The 26399-nt window shown below is 39.5% G+C and overlaps 1 protein-coding gene across 1 annotated transcript in view; it reads right to left on the minus strand.

The window, feature by feature from the left end:
* The window catches only part of RUNX2 (runt related transcription factor 2), a 168140-nt gene extending 143816 nt beyond the window's left edge, over positions 1 to 24324 (minus strand). Inside the window, exons 1-3 of the mRNA XM_027838341.1 lie at positions 23922 to 24324; positions 10833 to 10989; positions 2185 to 2289 (exon numbers count right to left, since the gene is read on the minus strand). Of these exons, the coding sequence (XP_027694142.1) occupies positions 2185 to 2289; positions 10833 to 10989; positions 23922 to 24287 (628 nt within the window). The 5' untranslated portion in view covers positions 24288 to 24324. The remainder of the gene's footprint in view (positions 1 to 2184; positions 2290 to 10832; positions 10990 to 23921) is intronic.
* Positions 24325 to 26399: the final 2075 nt, after the last annotated feature.

Raw genomic sequence — 26399 nt, forward strand, 5'->3', positions numbered from 1 at the left:
GATGGAATACTAGTGTGCTATAAGAAATGATGAGCAACTTGATTTTTGAAATACATGAAAAGACTTGCTTGAAATAATGAAGAACGAAACGAGCAGAACCAAGAGAACATTGTATACAGTTGTATACAGTAACAGCATATTATTCAAAGAGTAAATGTGAATGACCAAGCTATTCTGAATTATATGAATATTCAAATCAACTACAAAGGACTTATGAAGGAAGATGTATCCACCTCCAGAGAAAGAAGTGATATACACAACTATGTATTTTATAGTTTCTCATAATATTTCTGTGTCAAGTGTTGGCTTTTTCTAGTGCAGACTGGGGAGGGAGGGAAAGGAACAGCTTTGAATTCAAATGTAACAAAAAATGTTTTTTAAAAAAGCAGTTACATAAAGATGACCTCCTGTGTCATTCCTCCTAAAGTGATTACTTCCTTCCCAGGTCACAGGATCTTCTCATCTTTTGTCATGTCTTCAAGGAAAACTGATTCCACTTGAAGGCATATCTATCTTTTCTTGTATTTGTCCTCTCAGTACTCCTAATTACCAACACATATGCACTCATACTTTATATTGTTTTCGCCAAAACCAAAACAGGAAGCCTCGGATCAGTAAGAAACGTATTTTAAAAAGATGTATGTTATTTAAGGAGAAATATTAAAATAACAAGTGCCCCACTTTATGCATATTACAAGTGAACTTCCCTGCCTCTTCAGGACTTCATGGGTTGGATAAAATGGGCAAATAGGCATTCTCCAACACAGGTGGTCATCCCTGCCTTCGAAATCAGGGAAAGCCCCAGGCCCATTCATATAAGAACCCGAAGCTATCCTTCATTCATCTAATGGGCTAACCTCCCTTATAAGTCTAACAACCTCAGGCTCTTACAGATGTGTGGGTCATCCACCTCTGAATAGGAGGATCCCAAGCTGAAAAGACAGAACTAGCACTGACCCAACTTTGTGAACTTGGAAGGACGCCATGCACATGAAAGGAGGAGAAAAACAAAAACCTCAAAGACTCAGTTTTGAAGCAGGAAACCTCCCCAGCCCAGGCAGGCAGACAGCCTTCATGAAGAGAGACAGCAGCCATAGGAGGAGAGGTATGTGGTTGTTCTCACTACTCATGGAGATGCTGTGTAGTCCTAGCAGAGATAAGACCTTGCAAGCCTTTGTCTCCCCATTGTAAGGGAAGAAAAGGTGGTCAATTTTTGCCATCTAGACAGGTGTGCGCTCTGTGTCAGATAATTCTTCCAACGGTACCTCTGCCACAAATTAAACACGTTAAGAGCAATGGCTCTGTCTCACATGTATTTACTCATCAAAGGCAGAGTGGTGAAAGTGATGCTTTCATTGACATGATTTTTAATGTGGTTTATACATCGAATAATCTTTAATCTCTAAATATATTTAAATACAGGTAGGTCAGATTTGTTCTAATCAGTTTGTCTGAGGATTTTTGAAAAATCTGCTCTAATTTAGATTGAGGCATATTGGTCTATGTGGAGTATATACATGATATAAAAATGATTGCTGGCTAAAGCTGCCGGATGCCCAGACAGACAAATAAACCAAGACAGATTAAACCAAGTCAGACTATATCTGTTAGCAGAAGCTATCTATAACAATTACTGGAACATGACCAAACAACTGTGTTGTAACAATCAAGCAAGTTATCATTTGCAAATAAATTTTTTATAATTAAGGAGTATGTTCTTTATAAAGGGAATGAGTGGGCGAATAGAAGAGTTAAAACACATTCTTAGGCCATGGGAAACATATACAAGTGCTTTCGACTGAGCCCAAGATTTTTTAACGGTTTGTTGTTTTCCACCTTGGGTCTTGTGGATCTAGTCTGTTCATTATTATGAAACAGACATATTGAAGTTCTTATAAAAGTGACTTCCAGCTAAAGAATGATTATGAATTCTCTTCCCAGTGTCTCAGATGCATTAGTTGTCTTGTGGCAAAGGATGGGTCTGTAATTTTATTTCCCACTAACTGGAAATTTTTTCTAACTGTTCCTCCACTGAAGTTAGATGGAAATAGTGTATTTGGTAAAGAAATCATACATCCAAAACTATGTTGCTGAGGATGAATTCAATATCCCCACTCAGGAGCATATATTTTCCACATATCTATCTGTACTATCACTGTATTTAACAGAAAGGCAAGTACTTACTTCTTGGTTCCCGAGGCCCATCTACTGTAACCTTAATAGCTCTGTGGTAGGTGGCAACTTGGGGGGGATTTGTGAAGACAGTTATTGTCAGGGTGAAACTCTTTCCTGCAGATGGAAAGACAGAATAATCCATAATAAATACAAGAAAGAAGCAATTGCAATTTTAATGCAGCTATGAAGGTTTTCAAAGTATAATTTCCCCATATCTGAAGAGACAGCATTATATGGTAAAAATAGCAGAATTTAGAATCAAAGGACCTTGGTCCCCAGGTCAGAATCCCAGCTCTTCCACATTAGGCTTAACCTCCCTTCCCCTCTGTTTCTTCATCTGTAAAATGAGGAGGTTGTACTACGTAGAGGACCTCTAAGTTCTGAAAAAACCTACAGTCTTATGATCTCTGATTGTGTGAAAATGTGGTCCCATAGTCCAAACCCAAGACAAAGCATTTCTAATTCTCAATTATAAACCCTCTCTCTACCTGCAGTTTTAAACAGTCACTAGACTTGTCTGTCAACATAACACCAGCCTCAGCATTAGACATGACTGCCTCGATCCACCATGCAACATTAAGAGTAAGGCAGTTCCAGGTTTTAAAAGTGCTGAGCAGTAGCAATAATGGTAATAAAAACAAAAGCCATAGTCCACTCTTGGAGTTTTCTCTTCCTTTCGGTTTTCTGTAACATCAGGAACACATCCAAACCCAGACAATTTTAGAAGCCTTTATTTAGGTTTGGGTCACAACCCTATGAAAGAACAATAGTAAATCATTGTTGATTATGTTATTTACTTCACATGGCTTTAACATTTCATTTGCTTAACTGCACTACAATAAGAAGATGAAAGAGTCAAGTTCTTATGGGAATCATTTTAACAGGGAGCTAGTGTCTCCTGTCCTGGCCTTAATGTGCCTGTGGTATGATGATGATTTCATCATTACTGGAACAAAGTTTTCCTCCACCCCCAATTCCAACCCCCCCCTTACATATGTCCCCACTATTGAGTCTTGAAACAATTCTCTGACAGTGGTTTATTGTGTGCCAGATAAATGTGGCATCCCCCAAACATACATTTGAATTTTAACTTTTCGGAGGGGGCCCCCACACTTCGTTGAAATATCACAACTGATGATTCAGATTCCTGAGCAGAAGGTGATGAAAAGGAGGAAAGAAAAGACAGGGGAAATTGCGATATGAGCTTTGAATGTATGTTCTCCCCATAAGAAGACACCAGCCTCTGTTATGCAGACTCACTGACAGTTGTAATCTGTTAGATATGCAACGGTTAGTAATGTCAGATAGTCAAAACTGCAAACTGTTACAAGACAGGAAAGGGTAGGCGTATAAGAGTGACTCAATAAAACATTCAGCAATCTGAGGCCTTGCTGCCCACTGAGATGGCTCCTGGACCAGAACCTTTTAAAAAGCTTTTTTTTTCTGACCAGTGACTCTTTCTCTTCATTGAGCTCTGAGAGCATTAAATCAAAACACAAATCTTAAACAATATGTAGCAATGCAAAACTTAATGCAATCTTTTCAAAGCCTAATATGGAACAGGTTATACATAAGGCTTAATGCAGAACAGGTCTTTGGCTGTCAAGTCTAGTGACTGGGTTTTCTTTTCAAACCAGGCCGTGGAGGTTCCTAAAATCTGTTTAAGGCACACATCATTTGTTACTGAGCATGTGGCTTTAGGTCTCCTAGGCTATATTTTTCCAATGGCCAAGAAAATGAAGGAGAATATTCCTCAGGAATATTAAAGAATATTTTAAGAGGTGGAGAATCTTTCCTAAGTAGAGAAATGTGCTCCAGTTTAGTGTGTTTGAAATGAATAAAAGCAAAAATCTAGAGCAAGGTGATGAAGACACCTACTTTTAAAGTGTGTCCTTTAATACATCACATTTCAAGTGATTGTCAATTATGAAATATATGCTTTAAATAATCCAAATTATCTTTCTCCAAACTAAAGGCCAGTTGATATGGCTGAAGAGAAGAATAGGACAGGAAGAGATCAGAGATAACCTAAAATACATATAAATTTCCTTTATGTTCAATGTTTAAAATTTTGAAATTGAGAAGTTGAATGAAAGGATTGAGATTATTCCTCCAATATAGAAAAATCCATATGGATCCGGATCTCTGAGATAAAACTGATTTTATCTGGTAAAAATAGATTTAGAGCTGAAAAGGCTTCAGTGGTCCAGCCTGATCCTGACATTTTACTCATGAGGAAAGAGAGAAGTTAGGTTATTTGTCTGATGTCACAAGAAGTAAGGGAGCTAGGTTGTAAACCCAGCCTTTTGACTTCAAATCCAGAAATATTTATACTTCACCATCCAGGTGGATCAGGTCTACAATTTCTAAACATTAGCAATATCTGATGACTTCTGGAGAAAGATAGTATTTGTTTCCATAGCATTGATCTCAAAAGTCTACAGACACACAACTGGGCACATACTCTAAAGAGATAAAAGCCAGAAAGAAAGGCTTTATTTAGAAACAGAAAGAATATTACAAAATATTCATGGCAAAAAACTGGAAATAGATGCTATTGATTGGGGAATAGCTGAACAAAGTATTGTGTTATATACACATAATGGAATATTATTGTCCTGGAAAAAATGACAAATATGAGCAACTCAGCTAAACATGGGGATGACTTATATGAAGTGATGCAAAGTAAGGAGACCCAAATGAAGATCATAGACAATGTTTACAAGAATGTCAATGAAAATAATACTAAAAGGAAGTGGAGTCTGAGTAATCACAGTAACCAGATTTGATCCTGGAGGGCAGATAACAAAATTGACTTCCATCCTTTAAAGAGGTGTAGTAGTAGTAGTAGTAGTAGTAGTAGTAGTAGTAGTAGTAGTAATAGTAGTAGTAGTAGTAGTAGTAGTAGTAGTAACAACAGTAGCAACTGCAACATGTATATAATGCTTTAAGGTTTGCAAAGCACTTTACAAATATCATCTCATTTGATCTTTACAACAAACTTGGTAGATAGGTGCTATTATTACCCTTGTTTTATAAATGAAGAAACAGAGGAAGGCAGAGGTCAAGTGACTTGCCAAAGGTAATAAAAATAAGTGTCTAAAGCTGTATTTGAACACAAGTCTTCCTGATTTCAGGTCCAGCACTCTATCCCCTGTGCCACCTAGAGAAGGTGGGGGTGGAGAGAGGATTTATAGGTGCAGACTGTCGAATATACTAAACAAATATGGTCACTCAGTTGTGATAATTATTCTTTTTTCTTTTTTGCAAGGAGGGGGAGTGGGGAATTTTTTTTTTTTTGCAACATGGGGTGGGTGTGGGTGGGGAATTTATCCAAAAATGACTGTCATGTGAAAACAAAAGGCACAGATAAAACATTTTTAAAAGGCTCAGGACGTGCCCCCAAGTAATCTTAGATTTTATTATTAACTGATTATAGGCATCAACTACAAACTTAGCTAAGCTTGTTTTGGACCTATTTATATTTTGAAACCTTATGATTTCATTTTAAGGTTGAAAAGTATTATTTTTCCCCTAATTCAAAGGCAACATTCTATGCAAAAGAGAATCTGCACCATTCCAGACATTTACTCTACAATTTAAAAACTAATACAAATTTTCATAGTGGAACCTTTTTCCTATAATGCCCCAATTTATCCTTCTCAAATAAAGATGTGGGTAGTGGTTCTGGGGAAGAAACGAGCATTTAAATTACAACTGTTCCAAAATCAAATCCCAAAGAACAAGATGTGCTTAACATTTAATTTTTTTTAACAGAGATTCCTCCCACTCTTTGCTGTTCTTTTGAAAAGAGATGTAGGTAATACCAAAGACAAAATCAGGGAACGTCAACCAACATAGAAATTAACACTCTACTTCAAAATAATGGCCAATTCATAAGTTATATCTTTATGTTGATATTTATGCTTTCCTCAAATAAAGCCTGGATATCTTTTATCAACCAAAAGAAGTATCTTTTCCTCACATCCTTTTTTATTAGCCTTTGACATACTCTTAAAAATATATGTTCTTTACTTTTGAAAACTAACAACTAAATTTAGTGCTGATTCACTAATTTCATCAGCCAGAAACTTATCTGGGGGTTACTTCTGAACTACATCCTCAAGTCCTATATTTTCAGTTGTAACCACAGGAGACTAACATTGACAGACAATCATTATGGTAGCCTGAGGGACTGTCAAGCATAACAGGGAGGGAATGCTGTTTTAGTACAGGAAATGCCCTTCTATTTTGGTTCTGTTCTCTCTTAGACTAATACGGTGTTTTATATACATATAGTAGGTTCTTTAAAAATGTTTATTGACTTGAATTTAAAGTTGTGTTTGACATGAAAAAGAGCATGAATTTTGTTAGGGCTTTTTTAAAGCCAAGTAATCACTGGTCTTTTGAAAATGTAAAGGCAGAAAAAGGAACACGCAAAGAGTGACCAGTAATGACTGGAGAAGGCTAATATCAAATGCATCTTGGCAGAGATGCTGGATGCACTCGACTACCACAGAATGAGGCAAACATTTTCTGACACAACCAAAGTGTTGATTGGTATTGCTTAATTAAATGTAATTGTTATGAAGCAATGGATAGTAACTACAAGTGGTTAATGACAGAGAAAGAAAGGGAGGGAGGAAGGAAGGAAGGGAGGGAGGAAGGAAGGAAGGAAGGAAGGAAGAGAGGAAGGAAGGGAGGAAGGGGAGGGAGAGGGGGAGGGAGGGAAGGAGGGAGGAAGAAGGGAGTAGCAACAATAAACTGTTTAAAATACACAGAAGAAAACAAAAAGAAATTCAGAAGGAGACAGAGTAATTTTGTTACTACCCTCTTAAATTTAGGTACACCTAAAAATAATTGTACTAACAAGTTCAAAGTTTCATATACAATCCTCTTTTGTTGTTCTTGGAATATCGAAATGTTCACATTTGATGAGTTCATGATGAAAAAAGAAAAATGTTTAAAAGAAAAGGAAAGCATAGTCTAAAACTATGTGCAGTTCTCAACCACAGGTGTATAAGAGAGGTTTCACTGAAGCCATTATCTAACCAATATTTGATTGCAAAACAAGTCCAAAAGTGTTAGGCATCAGTGGAGTTTTGCATGGCCAAATTATAATAGTTACACGACTCTCTGTAATATGTTGTCATGAAGTAGATTTGGTTATCTTTCCCAAACTGAAGGAAAAATACAATATACCACTGGAAAATTCTGGCCATTTCTTCAAGAGCAGAGGAAAAAATATTATGCATGCATACATACATATGTATATATACATATACATATATGTACACACTTATATATACATATGGGTATACATATATACATATTGTGTGTATATATACATATATATATATATACACATATATGAAAGAATTGGAGGGGTATGGTGGTAGCAGGGTATTGATCTGGCCTTCACAACTTAAGAAAAATCTAAATCATAGGCTGATAGATCTAGAGATGGAAGGGACCTCAAAGGCCTTCTAGGACAGTTCCCTTATTTTAGAGATAAAGATGCAAGATTATCAAAGAGGAAACTGGAAAAAAAAAGTGCAATAAACCAGGTCAGGTACAAAGAGATACAGGTTAGAGAGTTTCCTGTCACTGAAAAACAACTTACTCATTTTAAAAACAATGTTTGATTCATGTTATCAATATTCTCTTGATGATTTTTTTTCTCCTGTTTGCTGTTAACTGTTTCCTTTAATACATTTTAGGTACTGATAGAATAATCTATTATTAGTGTTCTCTCTCTCTCTCTCTCTCTCTCTCTCTCTCTCTCTCGTAGAAGTCTCTAAGACAAGTCTGGACCAATTTCTCCATCCTGCCTCTGGCAGCAGACTGTAGCATTTCAGATCCTACACCAAGTCCCGGCTGCTTCAAAGGAAAAACCCTACTTTCTTCAGTTAAGATCATAAGAAATATAGGGGGAGGGGGTCAGCTCTGTTTGGACATAATTACACTTCATCAAAAGAAGCTTTCTTCATCTTCCATGCGTGAAAAGTCTGCAAGCAGTTAAGTCTGTCTTTTTTTTTTTTTAAATATAAAAATTGCTATTTGGGAAACCAGCCAAAACTCAGAAAGCCAATATAGTAAAACAGTGCACACCCTTTGTTTCTCTTTGAAGTTTCTTAAATAAATATGTTGAGGGTTTACAAAGTACACTATCACTTTGCCATAGTTTCTACTCAAATTGATCAGAGAAAAACTTATGCAGAGTCTATATGATACAAAAGCACTATAAATGAAAACACTAGTCTGAATATGAAAAGTAAAATAGAAATTGTGCTGATTCCTTAAATACTAAACTCCATTTCCTCTCTTTTAATAGAAAATAATATTTCACAGGACTCAAATGAGATTGAGAACACACAGGGAGTCCAGCATATTCTTCCCTGGGCTTATTAGAGAAAAGAAATACTGTACTGTACTTTTAATGTGAGGCTGTGCTAGTGACTGAGTCAAAGAGATTTTAAACCTAATCATTCAATAGAAAGATAGAACAGCTCTTTTTTTTTAAATGAAGTTAACTTAAACATGATGCAGAAATAACACCTTTTGCTTTGATTCAGTGGAGAGATCCAGCTTCATTTTATTTCAAACGACCTCTCTATGACAGTATCTCATTATCATGCATAATTGTTCTTAAAAAAAAAAGTTTAAAAGTACAACTTCTTGGCCTTGTTCCTAGAAAGTAAACTAAAACTACTCATCGGAAACAGCCCTTCTTGAATCTCCCTTATCAAGCTTTTACAATAGTAATAATATGACATCTGATCCAAACTTAAGAGCAGTCAGTTTGGACTTTGTTTAAAAACTGGAGCCTCTCATTTCCTATGACCCACTATTCTGTTCCGGCTATTCCAGAAGAGAATTTGCATTTTTTTAACTGAATTTGCAACACACAGTGGGATTAATTTTTCTTTCCTCATAAGAGGGCTTAAAATTGAAATATTTGTTTAAATAAACAAATAAATACATTAAGTCTAGTAGGGAGATGATATATAGGATTGTCTCAGGAGAATCCTGTGAAAACTGAAGAATTGGTTTCCTTAGAGACATCCTTTCCATCATTAACTCCAATTATGAAGCAGCTGCAAAAAGGCTAAAAGGAAATTATTTTTTGTTTACCATCTTTTAAAAGGCTTCCTACAATTTCAGTATAGATTTCAGATGAGAGGAAATCCTTAAATACCAAAGGGACATTCAAAGTCATGATCATTTATCAGGTTCACCAATTCCACAGTCATGCTGAAGTAAAGCAAGTCGATGCATTAAAAGTTTACACTCAATCCAATTTTCTAAAAAATCCTACTGCAAAAGCAAATGCCAGTCACCGATGGAAAGGGCAAGGCAAATGCGAAGAGACTGACCTAGAATGGGGCAATTAGGGTTTTGCACTCAAGATTTCAAATTTAGAAAATCCTAAAAATGCTTATAGGTGTAGAGCAGCAATAGGGCTTAGCACTTAGCAAGAAGAATAGGTTAAAAGCAGGAATCTACCAGATGGCCTGCTTCCCACTGCCACTCCACATCCAAGATGACCACTTTCCCATCTCTGACCTGCCTGCTTCTGTCTCCTTCCTAGTGGATTCCCCAGCTGTGGCTTCTCTGTGGCCCCAGGTTTCTACCCCTCCCCACAGTGGCTTCCAGGATTTTGGCTTCAAAAGTAGATTTAAGGGTTCATTTTGTGCTCCTTATCCTGAGGTACAGTTTGTGCTGCCCCAGGTATAAAAATTGCTAGTTATGTCTCTGCCTATGCATTCTTACTTTGAGAGTAAACAATGATCATGCTATTTTGCTGTCTCCATAGAACAGGGATTCTTAACCTGGGAAATGCAAACTTATTTTTTAAAAATGTTTTGATAACTATATTTCAGTATAATTGATTTCCTTATGTATTTTATTGTATTCATTTAAAAGCATTATTCTGAGAAGTCCATAGGCTTCACCAGATTACCAAAGGAGTTCATGATAATAAAAACACTAAGAACCTTTGTTGCAGAGTCATATTCCAACTCCAGATCTCAATCTATGATGCCATGACACTCACAATGAGTGAAGAATATAATGACAAATTCTGACAACTTAAGAGCAATTGGGCTTCCATCAAGAAACGAAAAATATATATTTCTCTTCCCCCTTTGCCACTCAATGAACTCCATTATCTGACTCCCTGTAACCCAGAACTTGAACCTATGAAAACTTCCTTCCTCTGTACCTCACCCTCATGTGCCCAACAAATTTAATAACAAGTTCCTCTGAAAAAAATATTCAAATTTTCAAACTTGTGAAACAAATCCAAAACATTAAAGGAGTCAAAAGAAAATAATAAATGTTACCTGGACTGAGTCTTCAAATAAAACATGAGCCACCCCTATTGGGGAAAAGAAGGCTGTTGCTTTATTTAAAAAAAAAGTTTATATGTATTTCATTTCAGGATTCTAGTGTTTTGATTCCATCACCACCACCACCATCACCATCACCATCATCATCATCATCATCATCATCACCACCACTACTACCATCATCATCATCATCATTACCATCATCATCACCACCATCACCATCATTACCATAGCTGATTTTATATGGTGCTTTAAGATTTGCAAAGTACTCTAACATAGCATACATTATCTTTTTAAAAGCCTCACCTCTTCCACTTCGGCCCACAAATCTCAGGTCATTGAATCTTGCTACTTGGTTTTTCATGACAGCAGATGCATTTCGGAGCTCAGCAGAATAATTTTCATCATTACCAGCCATGACGGTGACCACAGTCCCATCTGGTACTTCTCCTAGAGCCACCACCTACAAAAATTAGGAAATGACAACAACAAAAATAGTATATCAGGCAAGGTCTAAAATATGTGAGTCATTCTTCTTAACTGTAGGTTTTATCAAGAGCCTGTCGCTGCTGTGGCACAGTTGTGGCCAACTGTAATGAAGCCTGATACACCTAAGCAAAGATGCCACTTCAAATAAACCCATATTTCAGGGTTCCCCCATTTCAAAGTCGGACTAAAGGAAAGTTCCCTTCATTTCTCTGCAGAGTTCTTCAAAGAGGTGTGTATATTTTATTAAATCTCCATGCTTAAATCATCCTCATGCCACAGTAGGAAAGCTAGAGACCACATGAACAGGTTGTATGCCACTGGTGATCTGCAAGCCACAGAGGTTTGAGTTATGATCTAATTAGAGTCACTGGCTAAAGATATTCCAGCCTGTTCATCACTTAGCTGAAAGACACTCAGCTAAAACCATATGGTTTTGACTATAATCCCGGACACTTATTAGGTGATCAATCCATTTAAGCTACTTATTTTGGGTCGTTTCCTGATCTTTACATACAGTCAATAAAACAAAATCTTAGCAAGTACCCATGATAAGCACTACATTGTGCCAGGGGCTGAGGAAATATAAGACACAGTTGCTGCCCACAAGAAGCTAACAAGTCAAGTTGAACAGATAAAATGTAGAAACTTTAAAAGGTAACTAATAAAGTAAGGCAATAAGTGATAAGTGTAGGCAACTAGGTGGAACATTGAATAAAGCCTTGCACCTGCAGTCAGGGAGACCTGAGTTCAAATCCAGCTTCAGACACTTACTAGCTGTGTGACCCTGTTGCAACTGTTTGCCTCAGTTTCTTCATCTGTAAAGTGGGGATAATAATAGCACCTACCTCTCAAGGTTGTTGTGAGGAACAAATGAGATAATGATAATCATAAAGCACTTAGTACAGTGCCTGGCACACAGTATACACTATTAAATTTTAGCTATTATTATAAGCAGCAAGAGAGTGGTGTGGACAGTAAATATACCTCCAACAGCATTACCATCTGTTTGCTATCTTGGAGTGATTTTTGAGGGTTTTTTGTTCTTCAGCTTCCACAATTAGTCTGTGGATAATCACTCATGTTTGTAAACTCAGTAGAATCTATGACTCCTCCCTTTTCCTCGTCCTCCACATCCAGTCACCAAGTCCTGTCAATTCTCCCTCCACAGCATCTCTCATCTCTGCCCTCCTAGTCCTTCCCCTTCTATTCCCACTGTCAATAACCTAATTCAGGCCCATCACCATCATGCCTAGCTCATTCCAATAAATAGTCTCTTAACTACTATGTATCTACAGTCTTTCCACTCTTTATTCCGTCTTATGTACCAGTGCTAGATTAATCTTCTTTATTCACAACTCTGAGCACGAGTCAACAACATGAAAACATTAAATGACTCCCGCTAGCCCACTGAATAAAAACCAAACATGAGCCTAAAGTCAAGAATCTGGCCCTCCGACCAACCTATCCCCATCCTTATCTCACATTACAATTCATGTACTCTTTGTACCACCTAAATCAGACCTCTCATCACGCTTCAAATATCCAATATTCTTTAACCTCGCCTCTCCTCCTCTTCACTCACAGTATTCTCTATGCTAAGGATGCTTTTTCCCTTCCCCCAATCCTAACCATCTTTAAAGACCCAGCTCAGTTTCTACCTTTTCCATGAAGTTTTTCCTGATTTGCCCAGTGAAAAGGGATCTCTTTCTCCAATGAATGCTCATAATACTTTGTTTTTGCCTCTTTTGGATACTTCCTACATTCTCTTTTGTATTTTCCTTATTCCGGAAGACCTTATCGCTCCTATTAAATTTCTATACTTTGAAGGTAGGAATTAAGTCTTATTTATCTTTTTGTCTTCTTAAGTCCCTAGCAGACTAACTGGCACATAGTCTATTAAGGAATGATTACTGAATGAATACAGAAGAATGTTAATATGGCCAAATTCATGGATTCCATATGGGATCAGTTAGCTTTGCTCTGTTCTTTGACTATAGATTATACTCTTAATCCTAACTTTACAGATGTGAGTCCTTAGTCAAATGAGGGACACAGTGGATGGATCAGTGCTTATCCTCTAGATCAGGGATTCCTCCATGGACCACCTATCCATGAACAGATTTCAGAGGTTTCATTTTTAATATTTTGATAACTATTTCAATATAATCGATTCCTTTGTGCATAATCCCTATGTATTTTATTTTGTACATTTAAAAACATTATTCGGAGAAGGGGTCCATATGATTCAAAAAACTGCCAAAGGGGTCTATGACACAAAAAAAGGATAAGAACCCCTGCTTTGGACAGAATCAAAAGTATCTTGATCAAAAGTATCTTTTTTTTTAAAGACCACCTAATCCATTGCCAAGTCCTGCTACTTGGCAATATCACAGCTCCATCCATTTCTCTTAACTCATCCCTTAAAGTTCTTGTCCAGACTGTATTAACACATCCAGATTATTTCAATCTTTTCTTCAGAGGGCTTCCAGACTGTCTCATCGAAATCATCAGATATTCTTCTGCTAGATTATACACCAACATGTGCCATCTGTGGCATGAGTGCCTTGTGTGATAATTTACTCATGTAAATTGATTATGGATTTATTCAGATATATCCCTTGGCTCCCCATTGCCCAGAATAGATTCTGATCTAAAGGATTTAAGGCTCTAAAACATCCACCCTCTCTGGCTTCTTCCTTTTACCTGCACCCTTTACACTAGCCAGCAAAACCAATCTTACTTACTAACTCCAAAACTATTTGGCTGTTTTCACATTCACACAAACTACTCATCATGCTTGGAAGACCTTACTCTCTCTTTTTTAGTATTTTAGAATTCAAGCCATGATCTATATCCTCTTAAAACCTTCCCTTCACTAAGCTATAATCTTAAAATAACCCACTGACTTGAAATTATCCTCACTTCAATGTGCATAAATTAATGATTTCCATTCTCCTCTGAGAACCATGTAATTCGATTCAACAAATGTTTAATTAATCAATAAGCATGTATTTCTTGGGGGGAGGCACTCAGAGTTAAGTGATTTACCCAGGGTCACTCAGCCACTAAGTGTCTGAGGCCGGATTTGAACTCAGGTCCTCCTAACTCAAGGGCTGCTCCACCTTCCTATCCCTCAACAAGCCTCTGTTGAGCACCTTCTTTGCGCCAGGTACTCTACTACATAAATATAAAGACAAAAATGAAACAGAATTTTTCCTCAAAAAGCTTTCATTCTATTGGGGGAAACACCAAGCACAAAGAAAAGTAAGTGCAGGCTTTTTACAAAAGAAATAAAACATGATTTCAGTGGAAGAAATATTCACAGCTGGCACAAACCAGAAAAGACCTCCACAGGAGGTGATGCTGGAAGCTACAGATAATAATAGGCAGAGGTGAAAAGGGAGTGTACTCAGGCATGAGACCCAGTCTATACAAAGGCAGAGAGATGAGAGATTCAATGTTATATTTTGAGAACAGCAATTTGGTGAGTTTGGCTAAAATGTAGAGTGTATGAAGGGCAGTAATGTACAGTAACTCAGAAAAGGTAGGCAAACAGAGAAGACTGTATTTTAACCTAGATACAATAGAGCTAATTAATAGCTACAATATATAGCTTTGGGAGCAGGGAAGGGACATCTATATTTTAAATCCAAGTTTTAGGAACGCTGACTTGGTGTCTGTGTGCAAGATGGAATGTGGAGAGACTTGAAACAGGGAGACCAATATGAAGGTTACTGCAATAGTCTATGCAAGAGGTTATGAGAGCCTGAAGTGGGATTGAGGTTGGGAAGTGGAGGGGCCCATATAAATAGAAAGAAGGGAACAGGTGGAAGAGATGTTGTGCAACTAGAATCAAGAGAACTGATTAGAAATTTGGGGTGAGGAAGAATGAGGAGTTAGGAATGACTCTAAGATTTTGAACCTTGGTGACTAGAAGGATGGTGATACCCTCAAAAGAAATAGGGACATTTAGAAGAAGGGGGGGTGCGAAGAGAATAATGATGAGTCTTGATTAAGACATTCTGAGTCTGATGCCTATGCAGTTGGAAATGCACAAAAGTGATATATGTTTAGAACTCAGGAGAGAAATTAAAGATGGGTATGGGAGTCATCTCATGGAAATGATCATAGAATCCATGAGAGTCAATTAAATCAAGATTTCACCAAGAGATTAGTGATTTATTAAGCACCTATTGGGGACAAGATAATTTATTAAGCACTAGGGATACAAAGACAGAGATATGAAATGGGTCCTACTCTCAAGCATCTAATTGGTGATGAAGAAATTTAGATTTAAAGAAAAAATTGACTCAAAGTAGAAGGAAAAGCACACTGTATTTAGAATTGGAGAATCTGGAATTGAACCTCAGCTATTTACCATATGGGCCAGAGGTTACTTAGCCTCTCTAGAACTCAATGTCTTCAACTATAAAATGGGGGTGGAGTAGAAAAAACTCTCATCTCCCTTCCAGTTCTTAATCTTATGATCCTGTGAGATATTAATAGCTGATGATATTGCACAGTTTATGAGCAGGGGTTATTAGGAAAGGCTTCTTGAAAGATATGACTGTATAAGTTGTGCCTTGAAGGTGATGAGGATTTGGGGGGAGAGTGTCAGGAAGAGAAACATTTCAGGCATTGAAGGACAAAGACTGGGAGATGAGAGGCACAGGAGGGAAAAGTTGTACAAGTTCCAGAAGAACAATCTCTTTTCCATAGTCAATGAACACAACCAACGACTCCTCTTGGAGTGCTGCCAAGAACTATATAGTAAAGTATCAGAACCAGCTATGTCCTTCTTTTTTCTGGTGATCAACCCCTCATTGGAAGGCCATTGATGACATATTATTCTTTAATTTGTAGAGCATAGATTCATGAAGATTTTATTTACTTGCATTCTATGTGTGTTTTTATTATGTAAGAACATAAATTATGTCTGTATTTGTGTGACTTGATGCTCCACTAAACGATCTATTTCTTGATGGCTGATTGTCTTCCAAAAACACATGCACCTTTCTGGTGCCAAATAAGGCTTGGTATTCTCCCTAGGCATTCAATAAACTTTTGGCACTGCTACTACCATCAAGGATGCTGAGGGTGGTAGCTGCTGGCACCATCCTTTTCCAAATTCATATACACAATGCCAAGCTTCAGAATATCTTGCAACGTCCAGAGAACAGCTGACTACATTTTTCAGTTTTCATTTGAATGTTTGGCATCATGCAGATACCACTTGGTGGGGGGGTGTTTGACTTAATGCTCTGTGGTTTCCTTGGTTAGAGGGACAGGGATAAGGGCTTGATCTGTGATTTCATTGATACAGGAAACTCACAGGTGAGGAAATGCCCTCTTTAAAGGCAAGTCAGTACCTACCTTCTCTCTAAACTCATAGTCTTAGAGAACTGAGAACCTAAGTGACTTGCCAGATGTCACAAGCCACAGGTAAGACTGAAACTCAAGTTTTCCTAGGTTTATGGATGGCTCTCTCTTGACTAAAGGACACTGCCTCTCTTTCTTTGTCCTACAGATAGCAAACTACATTTGTAAATAATAAAACCACTGTTAAAGGAAAAGAAAAGGTGTGAAGAGTGTATAATATTAAGGATCAAAATGCTAGAATTTTCATTCCAGCTTTGCCACCGACTTGTTAGGAGACCTCAGGCAAGTAACTTGATCTTTAGGGGCCTCAGTTTTCCAACCTATAAAATGGGAATAATAAAACATTCCCTCCATCTATTAGGGATTAATAAAATAACATCTGTAAAATGTTTTGACTCCTTAGAAGAAAGATGTTATATAAATACAGAGAAGATAATTATGACATTGCACTCTGGGTAAGACTTGGAGGGCTAATGTTATATTCTAACCAAAGTCCAATTTGCACTAAATATAGCCTCTTGGTATAACCATCCCTTGAGGCTTCAACTTGGTATGTTATTCTTTGCTTTATATCCTGGGACAGTCTATAGTGCTGCTGAGAGGTATGGAATAGCTGCTGGGTTTCACCCCAGACCTGGCTGCATTTCAGAGGGAAGTAAAGTAATTTCCCCAAATATAAGGTTTTTCAAGAACTCTGAGACATTATTATTATACTGCATATTTTTAACATAATGGATTTTTTTAGTTAGAACAGGAAAATTGATTCAATATGAGAATACATAAAAGTAAGGATTCCCTAACAGTAATATACATAAATTCATTTTGCTTTGCCTAAGCATTATAATAATGACTACATTAATCATTGGTAAGATTTATATTGTTTTGTACAAAACAAATAATCACAAATTTTAAGTCTTCTCTAACTCAAACATATCTAAAATAAGGCAACTTTGCCTGAAAACTGCCAAATAATGAGATTTACTACAGACTTTTCCCTGCATGGCTAAAATTTAGATTGATGGTCAAATATAATGTCTGTTCTGGTATTTGTGGTATCAGATCAAGAGACTACCTAATTCTTTCCTCAAGATTTTTAAAAGAATATTTGACTTTATATAAGTCATAAAGCTTTAGTGTATATATATGAGAGTCTAAACAAACTTTCCCCATCGACACTCTCAACTATTTGAGGGTAACTAAATTCATCGAAAAGAAAGCCAAAATAATCAAGAATCCATTAAGCATTTCAACTGCACCCACTGTAAGCCATCAAAATGTATTTTGATGGATGGATTAAAGCATCTCTTTTATTGGTTAGAAGCAAGTATGGAGCCTGAGCTTGTCTTGCAAAGCTATCAGTCAATCAGTTACTGAGAAGTATTATCTAGAAACACTACTAGGGTACAAAGGGCAGTTTGAAATCAAAACTTTTATGATGAATAAAACGCTCTTAAGAATCAAGTCTACCCATAAAGGACAAAGAACGGAATGATATTCTGTTCTGGGGACTCTAAGGAGGACTTACCTTTGTCCTTAGCTCACCTTAAGGTAACAAGGTGCTAAGATCAAATGACAAATAGCCTAAACACACTAAGGTAAAAGAAGGTCACCCTCCATACACTAGTCTGAAATTCAGCATGGAATTCTGCAAATTAAAAGATTAATTCCTTCGAGTGAAGGAGAAGCAATGAATGAGGGAATAGCCCAGGCCCTTACATTTTTTTGTACATGGCTATTCATTCAGGTTCATATGGTCTTAGTAAATGAAAATAAAAATTGTCCATGACATTTCCATGGTCAAATTGCAGCTTTTATCTAATCAATTACTCTTCCTTGTCCACATCATTTGGCACAATATGCTGGTAACAATGCCGAAATGCAGTTCTTAACAACACAGAAACTGACTGAGGCCTATTAGCTGTAGTCTGTAGTTCAAAACATGAATTACTAGTACCGAGAAGAAATATTCTAATGAATCAAGGGCTTTATTTGTATAGCAGTTATTTCAAAATAATTTAAAGCAAAATACCCAAAAGCTTTCACAAATGTTCCAGCTACTTTCAAAGTTCAGGCCTAGAATTTAAGGACAGCCAACTGAATTCCAGAAACAAAAAGTAAAACAAACATGATGTGCCACTTTATAACTTTTAAAATGCATTTCACAGAGTAGAATAATTTTATGGAAAAGGTTTTGATTCAAGCTGGCAATGTGTGCACCAGGCATCAACTCAAATGAAAATGTCTAAAGATCGGCAATCTGGGATTTTAAAAGCGTTATCTTGGTAGTAAGGCCAAGGTGTATGTGGGGGGGGGGGGGAGGAATTATACAAGGTATCTACAGTAGCTATTTTTCAAATATTCTTCCTCTGATCACTTAAAATATTTATTTTCCTAGCCATCCAAAGGTATATTTATTCTGCTTAACTTACCAATAAGGTACATCTTTTTATCCAAATTTAAACTATTAACTGACAAAAAGTAATGCAAACATATTGCATTTAAAGGCATAAAATCAAAAGGTTTCTTCTGTGACTCTACAACTTGAAATTTACTATAAATTTACATGACTTTTGCATAACAATTCACATCTGTTTTAATATACTATGTTTCTGGTTTAGGTGCATGAGATCTAAAGGGCCTGAATGTGTAGGAATGCCAATGTGCAGGAAAAATACAACAGAATAGCTTCAGGTGTAGCTTTTTAAGATAAAAAAGAGTGTTCAGTCATGTTGAAAAATGATTTTGAAATGGAAATGCTCAGTCATTTTGAAACCCTCCTTTTTGAGAAATACTGAAAGGCATCATTTAAAATGTCAAATTAGCTATGTGTGATATGTCATATCTAAAAGTGTCTTTGTTACTTTGAGTTTTCTGGAAAAGTATTTTAGCGAGACCACTAAAAAATATAGTCCAATGTACTCTAACACAAAACAGCAAAATACGCTTGTACTACCTGGTATATAAAAAAATACATCTGGAATTAGAGTTTCTACACTGTACTTCAGCTTGAAGTTATCTAGAAAAGCTGAGCAATGCATTCTGAAAACTGGACTTTACAATGGATACGTGGACAGATTATAGTGCTCTGACTGGCAACTAATTTAAAGTTTTTGCTCTCCGTTATTTCTGCATAGTATTAACTAATGGGTTGAATTTGGAAGTTGCTTTTTCATTATTAGTATCATAGAGGATAACAAAGGGCCCTGAACTAATAAGTCATACTATTTTAAGCTTTCAGTAAGATGACCCAGAAAGAAAAGTTAAAAATATTTATCTCCATTTCCTTGACACCTGGGCTGAGTGAACATTTCAAAACTGCAAAATTTGGTTAAAAAAAAAAGACCCCTTCCCATTTGCAGATAAATAACATTTGTCTTCTTTGCTGACTAGTCTTATTTTTTCATTATATATTTCTAATCCACTTAAATCTTGAAAATATTATATAATGATTGTCCCCAAAAGTCTTTGCTTAGGTCATAAGCATGCTAAGACTCATGGCCAATATCACAGTGACAAGCTTAATATATGAAGGGAGACAGAATCCATAGCAGTTTCATACAAGTAAATTCTTGGATTAAAAAAACCTGAATGATCTACCCATCTTTTGTTAGCATCAAAAAACAACAATCCATTGCACAGGAATACAAAAATTTCATCTTTCCTTCCAAATATTACTACTAAATTGTTGTCTCCAAAGAAGTTGCCTCATTTTAGGAATCCCTATTTGTCTGGATGAGTTTACTCCCTCATCACAGGTAAATTCTGCCATACTAAAAAAGCATACTGCAACGTCTCTTGCAATAAACTTAGCTCTTTTCTGAATGACTAAGAAAACAGTTTGTATCTGTACAACATTCAGATGGAAATTGAAAATTTTTGGCAAAATTCTGTATGCTTCCCAATACCTGGATGTTTGAGGGCCAAACATTCACAATTTAGGCAGAATTGTTGTTTACATTCAGATGTTTGCCATCCTATAAATGCATAGGAAGTGATATGTGAAGAGAAGGGGTTGGATTTTTTTTTTAGATTAATTCAATTTAGTACTGTTACTTTGTTGTCTATAAATTCAACTTATTATTCAAGAGTATCTTGTCCTCTTAAAAAACAAAAACAAACTAAAAAACCCTAGTTCATAATTAACTATATTACTGGACAACAAGTATGATTAACAGTACAGAGTAAGATGTAATTATAATAAATAAATGAAGTGTTGGGGGAAAAAAACACCACATTCAGAGAAAAAAAAAGTGTCTAAGTGAAATATTTTATTTAGCTACCTGTGGTATTCTACTTTTGAGGGGTTCAAACATTTATCTCTTACATTATGTCATTTCTGTTCGAAAAAAACAGCACTTTCCATCCAAAGCATATATATACCAGATTTATATATATATATATATATATATATGCATATATGACACAATTATCATATCAGCATTAAGCTGCATGAAGTAATAGCTTGAGACTAATTTACTATCCCTGATCTTTCATTTACTATACCAAACTCTTTATAGAACTCCAAATATTAGATAAATCTGGTCAAGCAACCAGATGTTTCTAAATGTGCGGATTTCTGGCATCAGAGATCGTAAGTAACCTAATCACTGAACTTTTCAAGTTTTACTTCAGATGCTTGGTGCTGTGTAGACACCTCATACCTATCTTTTTATTTTATATTTCCAATAAATTTAAATTGTCGAACTCTTTAACATGTTACCTTCAAGTCTAATGAGAATTCTGGGCCTTAGGTAAAATGAGTCTTTTAAAATCACCTTTTGAGTTGGCAGATTAAATATCTATTGTTCCAAGATTTCCATTTTTCAGAATATAAAATGCTAATCATTAAAAATGAGTAATTAATAAGGGAAGATGGCAAGGGCTGAAAAACATTTCATGAGCCAGTTGCAAAGTGAAACTTGCCCCAGAGTGCAGCATCCCTTTCCCATAATACTCATTCCGATTTCTGTACTGATACTAACAATATAAAAACCTATCTAGATAACTAGTGTTTTTAATTGACCTGGAATTTTCTTTCTTTCTACTTCCACCCACACATTGCATCTGAATTGTTGAGTGGGGGTGAAAGTGATCAAGGACTAGTAGCTGCGATTGGCCTGTGGGAGTTTTGGCATCAGCCCCAATACAGGAATAACTGGCATCACCTCCTCCTTTTTTCATTCCCGGAACTTTCCTTACCCTGATCTCTATTGATAGTACCAACCCAAGGGACCCCAAGTCCAACCTGCATAAGTTCTACTAATTAGGAGTGGTGAAGATTAGTATAGCCTTGGAAAAAATTGGTCTAGCTTACGTTTTGGTTTTGCAACTCTGAAATCTAGGCCCCAGGGATAACAACATTTTGTTTTCCCTTTCAGGATCTTCTCTTTATCTTGAACAAGTCCTCAGGTTATCCCCCTGCCTGGGAAGGTGCTTCATTCCTGCCTCCACAGTATTAGGGCAGCCCCTGCTTGTCCCGGAGCCTTCATCTAGGCTGCTTCTCTCCATGTTCCAACAGGCTGGGGACCACACACTCCTCAACCTGACAAGGTGCTTTCCCGAACCCAAACTCACCCCTAGAATTGATATTCTAACCCAGATAACGGTATTTGCTAGGAAAACTACTAGGAGGGACAGGGGAAAGACGGAGAGAGGACAGATTGATAAAGCAGGAAACTCGGGCTTCTCCCGCTGTTGCCGGGTCCAATTCCCCCACCTTTCCAAGCTCGTACCTCTTCCAGCAAAAAAAGGTGAGGGGGTGCTAACCCATCAGCTTACTCCCACTGCTTCTTGGAACTGAGAATGTGATGTAAAGAGAAAATGGGAATGGAATAAAGGGGGCAAAGTTGTTTCGTTTTGTTTTTTTAAGCTAAACCAAGTTTTATTCCAAATTTTTGAAGTTAGAAGCAGAATTTTCAAGTGATTACTCCCCACCACCACCACCATCTCTCCCAGACTGAGCTCTAAGAAGGAGAAAAAGGAAAACTGGGAGTGAGGCGTTCAGTACGTGAGGATCTCTGCTTAGTCCAGGGGTACCTCCTGGGGTGCAGAAATGGGACTCACCGGGGACCAATACGGGCGGAAACCGGTGCACAGGGGCCAGATATAGCCTTTAGGGGCCAGATCCCCGCCCGCCCAGCCCACTCTCGGCCCTGGAGCACCTCAGAAAGCTCCCCTCCCCTCGCTCTTCCACTTCCCCCTTGAACCCCAGACGAAGCCAGGAGCTTTTCTGGACAACTGCAGGCAGCCTCCAACAGCCGCCCCGCCTATCTCTTCCCTGCCTCAGGGACTGAGCAAAGCCCGTAGCGGGTCAGGAAAGCCGGCACCCTCAGTCTCCAGAATCCTCCAGCGGACCTGCCCTCCAGCGGCTCCCTGCCCCAGAGCCTTCCCGACCAACTAGTCCAATACCACCTCCTCTAAACCTCCCCGGGTAATAATAGGTTTGGGTACTCCCAGGCAGAGTCGCTGGGCGTCCACAGAAAGCCCAGACCCGGGAAAAATCTCCCCCCGAAACCCCTTGACATAAGAGATGGCACGGAGAGACGAAGGCGAAACAGAGAGAGAAAACACTCTTAAGTGACTTGGGCCCCTAGCTTTTCCTTAAATCAAATAAGAGACACTATGAAAACTGAACTGGGGTGGAGAGCCAAATAGAGAGTGTGCCCCTCACCCCCACTGAGTGCGAACCCAGCTGGAAGTCTGGGTGACGGAGGGGGAGCAGTAGAAACTGAGAACTGAGGGAGTGGGTTGGAGGACCGAGGAGGTTACGAACGGAACCGTGGAGAGGAACTGGCGGGGTGTTTTGAGGGTTAAAGGCAGTGAACGAGGTTGCCGATGTCGGAGTTCATTGCGTCTAGATGCTTAGAAGAAAGTTAACAAGGAACTAAGGAGTAGGACTGAAGCAAAGGCAGAGAAGCAGTGGGAAAGACCACTGCTAGAGAATGAGGGGGTAAAGAGGTAAATAGAAAGGTTGGAGGGGGTAGAGGTCAAAGAAGGAAAGTGGGACAGAAGGTAAGGGAGGGGCGAGATTTGGAAAGGTGGCTTGGGGTCTAAAGAGGTGCGCCAAACTACCCTGGCGGTAGAGAGAGGAAAGTGGAGCTGGGATGAAGGGAGAAGGGATTAAAAAGGTGCATCACTCGGAGGTTAGGGGAGCTAGCCAGCCGGGAGCTGGAAAGCACCATGCCCTTTCTCAGTTAGGATTAGAAGAAATGTACAAATGGGGGTGACAGATCCCTACTTAAAATGGGGGAGTCGGAGCGCTCGGGAAAGGCGTTTGGGGGAATATTCCCCTTATGTTAGTGGTAACTGGTAAAGAAGGATCAAGAGAGAAGAATGCATTGCCCTCTTCCTCTGATGGTGTCTGGGGGAGCCGGTTTCCTCACACAAACAAACACATGAACAGGCACACGCACACCCATTGCCTGGAAGTGGGGGATTCAGACGGGCTGCGGTGCTGGGTGAGCAGGAGGGTGGACGCAGGGGTCAGAAGGGCAAGGCAGCAGAGCGAGTCGGCAGCCCCTTCCTTACCTTGAACGCCACGGGCAGGGTCTTGTTACAGCGCCAGTGAGAGGGCAGTACGGAGCACAGGAAGTTGGGGCTGTCTGTGCGGACGAGTTCGGCGGGGTGGTCAGCGATGATTTCCACCATGGTGCGGTTGTCGTGCGGCGGGCGCAGCCTGGGCACCGCGGCCGCCGCCGCCGCCGCCGCCGCCGCCGCCGCCGCCGCCGTCGCCGCCGCCGCCTCCGGCTGCTGCTGCTGTTGCTGCTGCTGCTGTTGCTGCTGCTGCTGCTGGGCAGCCACTACCGGGCTCACGTCGCTCATCTTGCCGGGTTGCAGGCTGCTGGAGGGGGGGCTGAACCGCCGACTGGTGCTCGGATCTACGGGAATACGCATCACAACAGCCACAAGTTAGCGAAGTGGCCGGGGGGAGGGGGGGGGGGGAAGCCGGGGGGGAAAGAAGGGGGAAAAGGAAACCAGGGGGGGGGGGAAGGGGGGGGGGGGGGGAGGGGGGGGGGGGGGGGCTGAGCAGTCGGATTGGCGGGGTGGGGAGAAGAGGACGAGCAGTTCTTTTCCGGAGTCTTTGGAAAAACCGAGGGTGGCAGCCGAGAAAGGGCGCGTGGGTGTGTGTGGCGGCTGGGGGGAGCTTGTGGTTGGAGCGGGTTTAAATGGGGTCCCCTCGGACGCCTGGGTTCCTGGGTCTCCCTTGAGCCCCCCCTTCCCAAAGTCCAGTTCAGCGGACGGCTTCTTGGTCAGCGGCGCCCAGCTGGAAACAGCATAGCCCCGGGACTGCCTGCTGCCGCTGCTGCGGCCGCTGCTCTTCCCACAGCTGCCCAGCTGCAGCCTTCTCCTCAGCCTCCACCTCCTCCTCTTCCTTCTCCTCCTCCTCCTGTTGCCGCTGCCGCAGATGCTCCCCCCTTGTGTTCTAGCTCACTCAGATTACGGCTGCTGCCGCCGCCGCCGCCGCCGCCGCCGCCGCTGCTACCCTCCGCAAGCTTCAAGGCTCCGCTCTTTCTCTCCTTCTCCCCCCTCTTCTTCTCTCTTGCTCACCACCACCTCCTTGCAACTACTTCTGCTTCTAAGTGCAAGAGTTTCTTTTCCTTCTGATTTTCAAGGTGCCAGGAGGTAAGTTGAGTGGCAGCCGATCTCTAGTCCTAACTTTGCATTGTTGCTGTACTGCTGCTGTCCACCAGCGGGGGAGAAACACCAAAGAGGACAAGTCCGTCTGTCTGTGCCGCAGGTTCGGGATACCGAGCCGGTTTGGGGTGTCGGTAGATGTGTGAATGTCTCCCAGAGTATAGAGGGGTTTTCACCTCTACTTGTCCTCTTCCTTTCCCTTTTCCTGTCTCCCCTAAAACACCGAGGAGCACTTTCCTGACCAAATGTATTGAGGAAGCTCAAGAGCTGCTGGCTTGATCCGACAGCAGTGAACTTTTCGTTTTTCTCAAAGCGTCTCTGCTGACTTCTTAATCTATTTTCACCCACCCGCCACCCTACCCCACCCCCACCACGGTCAAAAAGGCTTGAGGGAGGAAAAAAAAATACTTCTTATTTATTTGTTTTTAAAGAGGAAAAGGGGGGGGTTGAAATATTGGTCAGAAGAATAATTAAAAGAGAAAAAAGCGTGACTGATGACAGAGGATAAGAAATAAACTTTTTTCTTACACACTCAACCTTGTGACTGCCAAAGAAGAAGGAAGGATTAAAAACAGTTGGAAAACTGTCAGCTTGGTGGTTAAAATAGGTTGCAAAAAATTTACGGGGGGAACGCAAATAGGCAGTTCCTGGTGCCTTTCAGCCCCTTAATTCTCTGCTAAATCTAAAAATTAATAGATTGAAAATCCCCCCCCCAATAATTTTCTCTCCCCCCCTCAAGTTCAGTGGGTGTAATTTGTTTGTAAATCTGAGTTTAAGGGGGGGAGCTGCTTTGGGTCTCAAAAAATGTGGTCGAAAGGATGAAGGAGCGAGAAAAAATGCCTCAGTTTTTGTCCTAAAATGTGGTTTTTGGAGGCTGGGATTTCTAATGATTAGGTTTTTGTGGTTTATATAGACAGGACTCTCTGGCTAAGGCGATCATTATGCTGATGAGAGTCAGAAGCACGTGGGTGTCTCCAGCCAGCCCTCATACTCTGTAGCCTTCAAAATAAATACAGCAATGTGCTTCGCCCACAGTAGGAGGAGATAGTTGGGGGGGGGGGGAGAGAGAGAGAGAGAGAGAGAGAGAGAGAGAGAGAGAGAGAGAGAGAAAGAGAGAGAGAGAGAATCTCTTGTTGGAATCAATTTCACCCACAGGAAGGGGGGGGGGGAGGACCGTTTTCTCCTCCTGCTGGTTACTGCTACTCTCCCGGCTTTTCATGAACATTTTTTTTTACCCCCAACAACTTGAAGATGTTTTTCACAAAATGAAAATCATGAGCTGCCAGAGGAGTTTCAAAGACTCCAAGTAAGGATCCGATCTACATTCCCTTAAGTGAATGAAAATTCTAAAACATTCCTTAGACTTTAAGA

The sequence above is a fragment of the Vombatus ursinus genome, unplaced genomic scaffold (genome assembly GCF_900497805.2).
Source record: "Vombatus ursinus unplaced genomic scaffold, bare-nosed wombat genome assembly UNPS02014826.1, whole genome shotgun sequence".
Lineage (NCBI taxonomy): Eukaryota > Metazoa > Chordata > Mammalia > Diprotodontia > Vombatidae > Vombatus > Vombatus ursinus.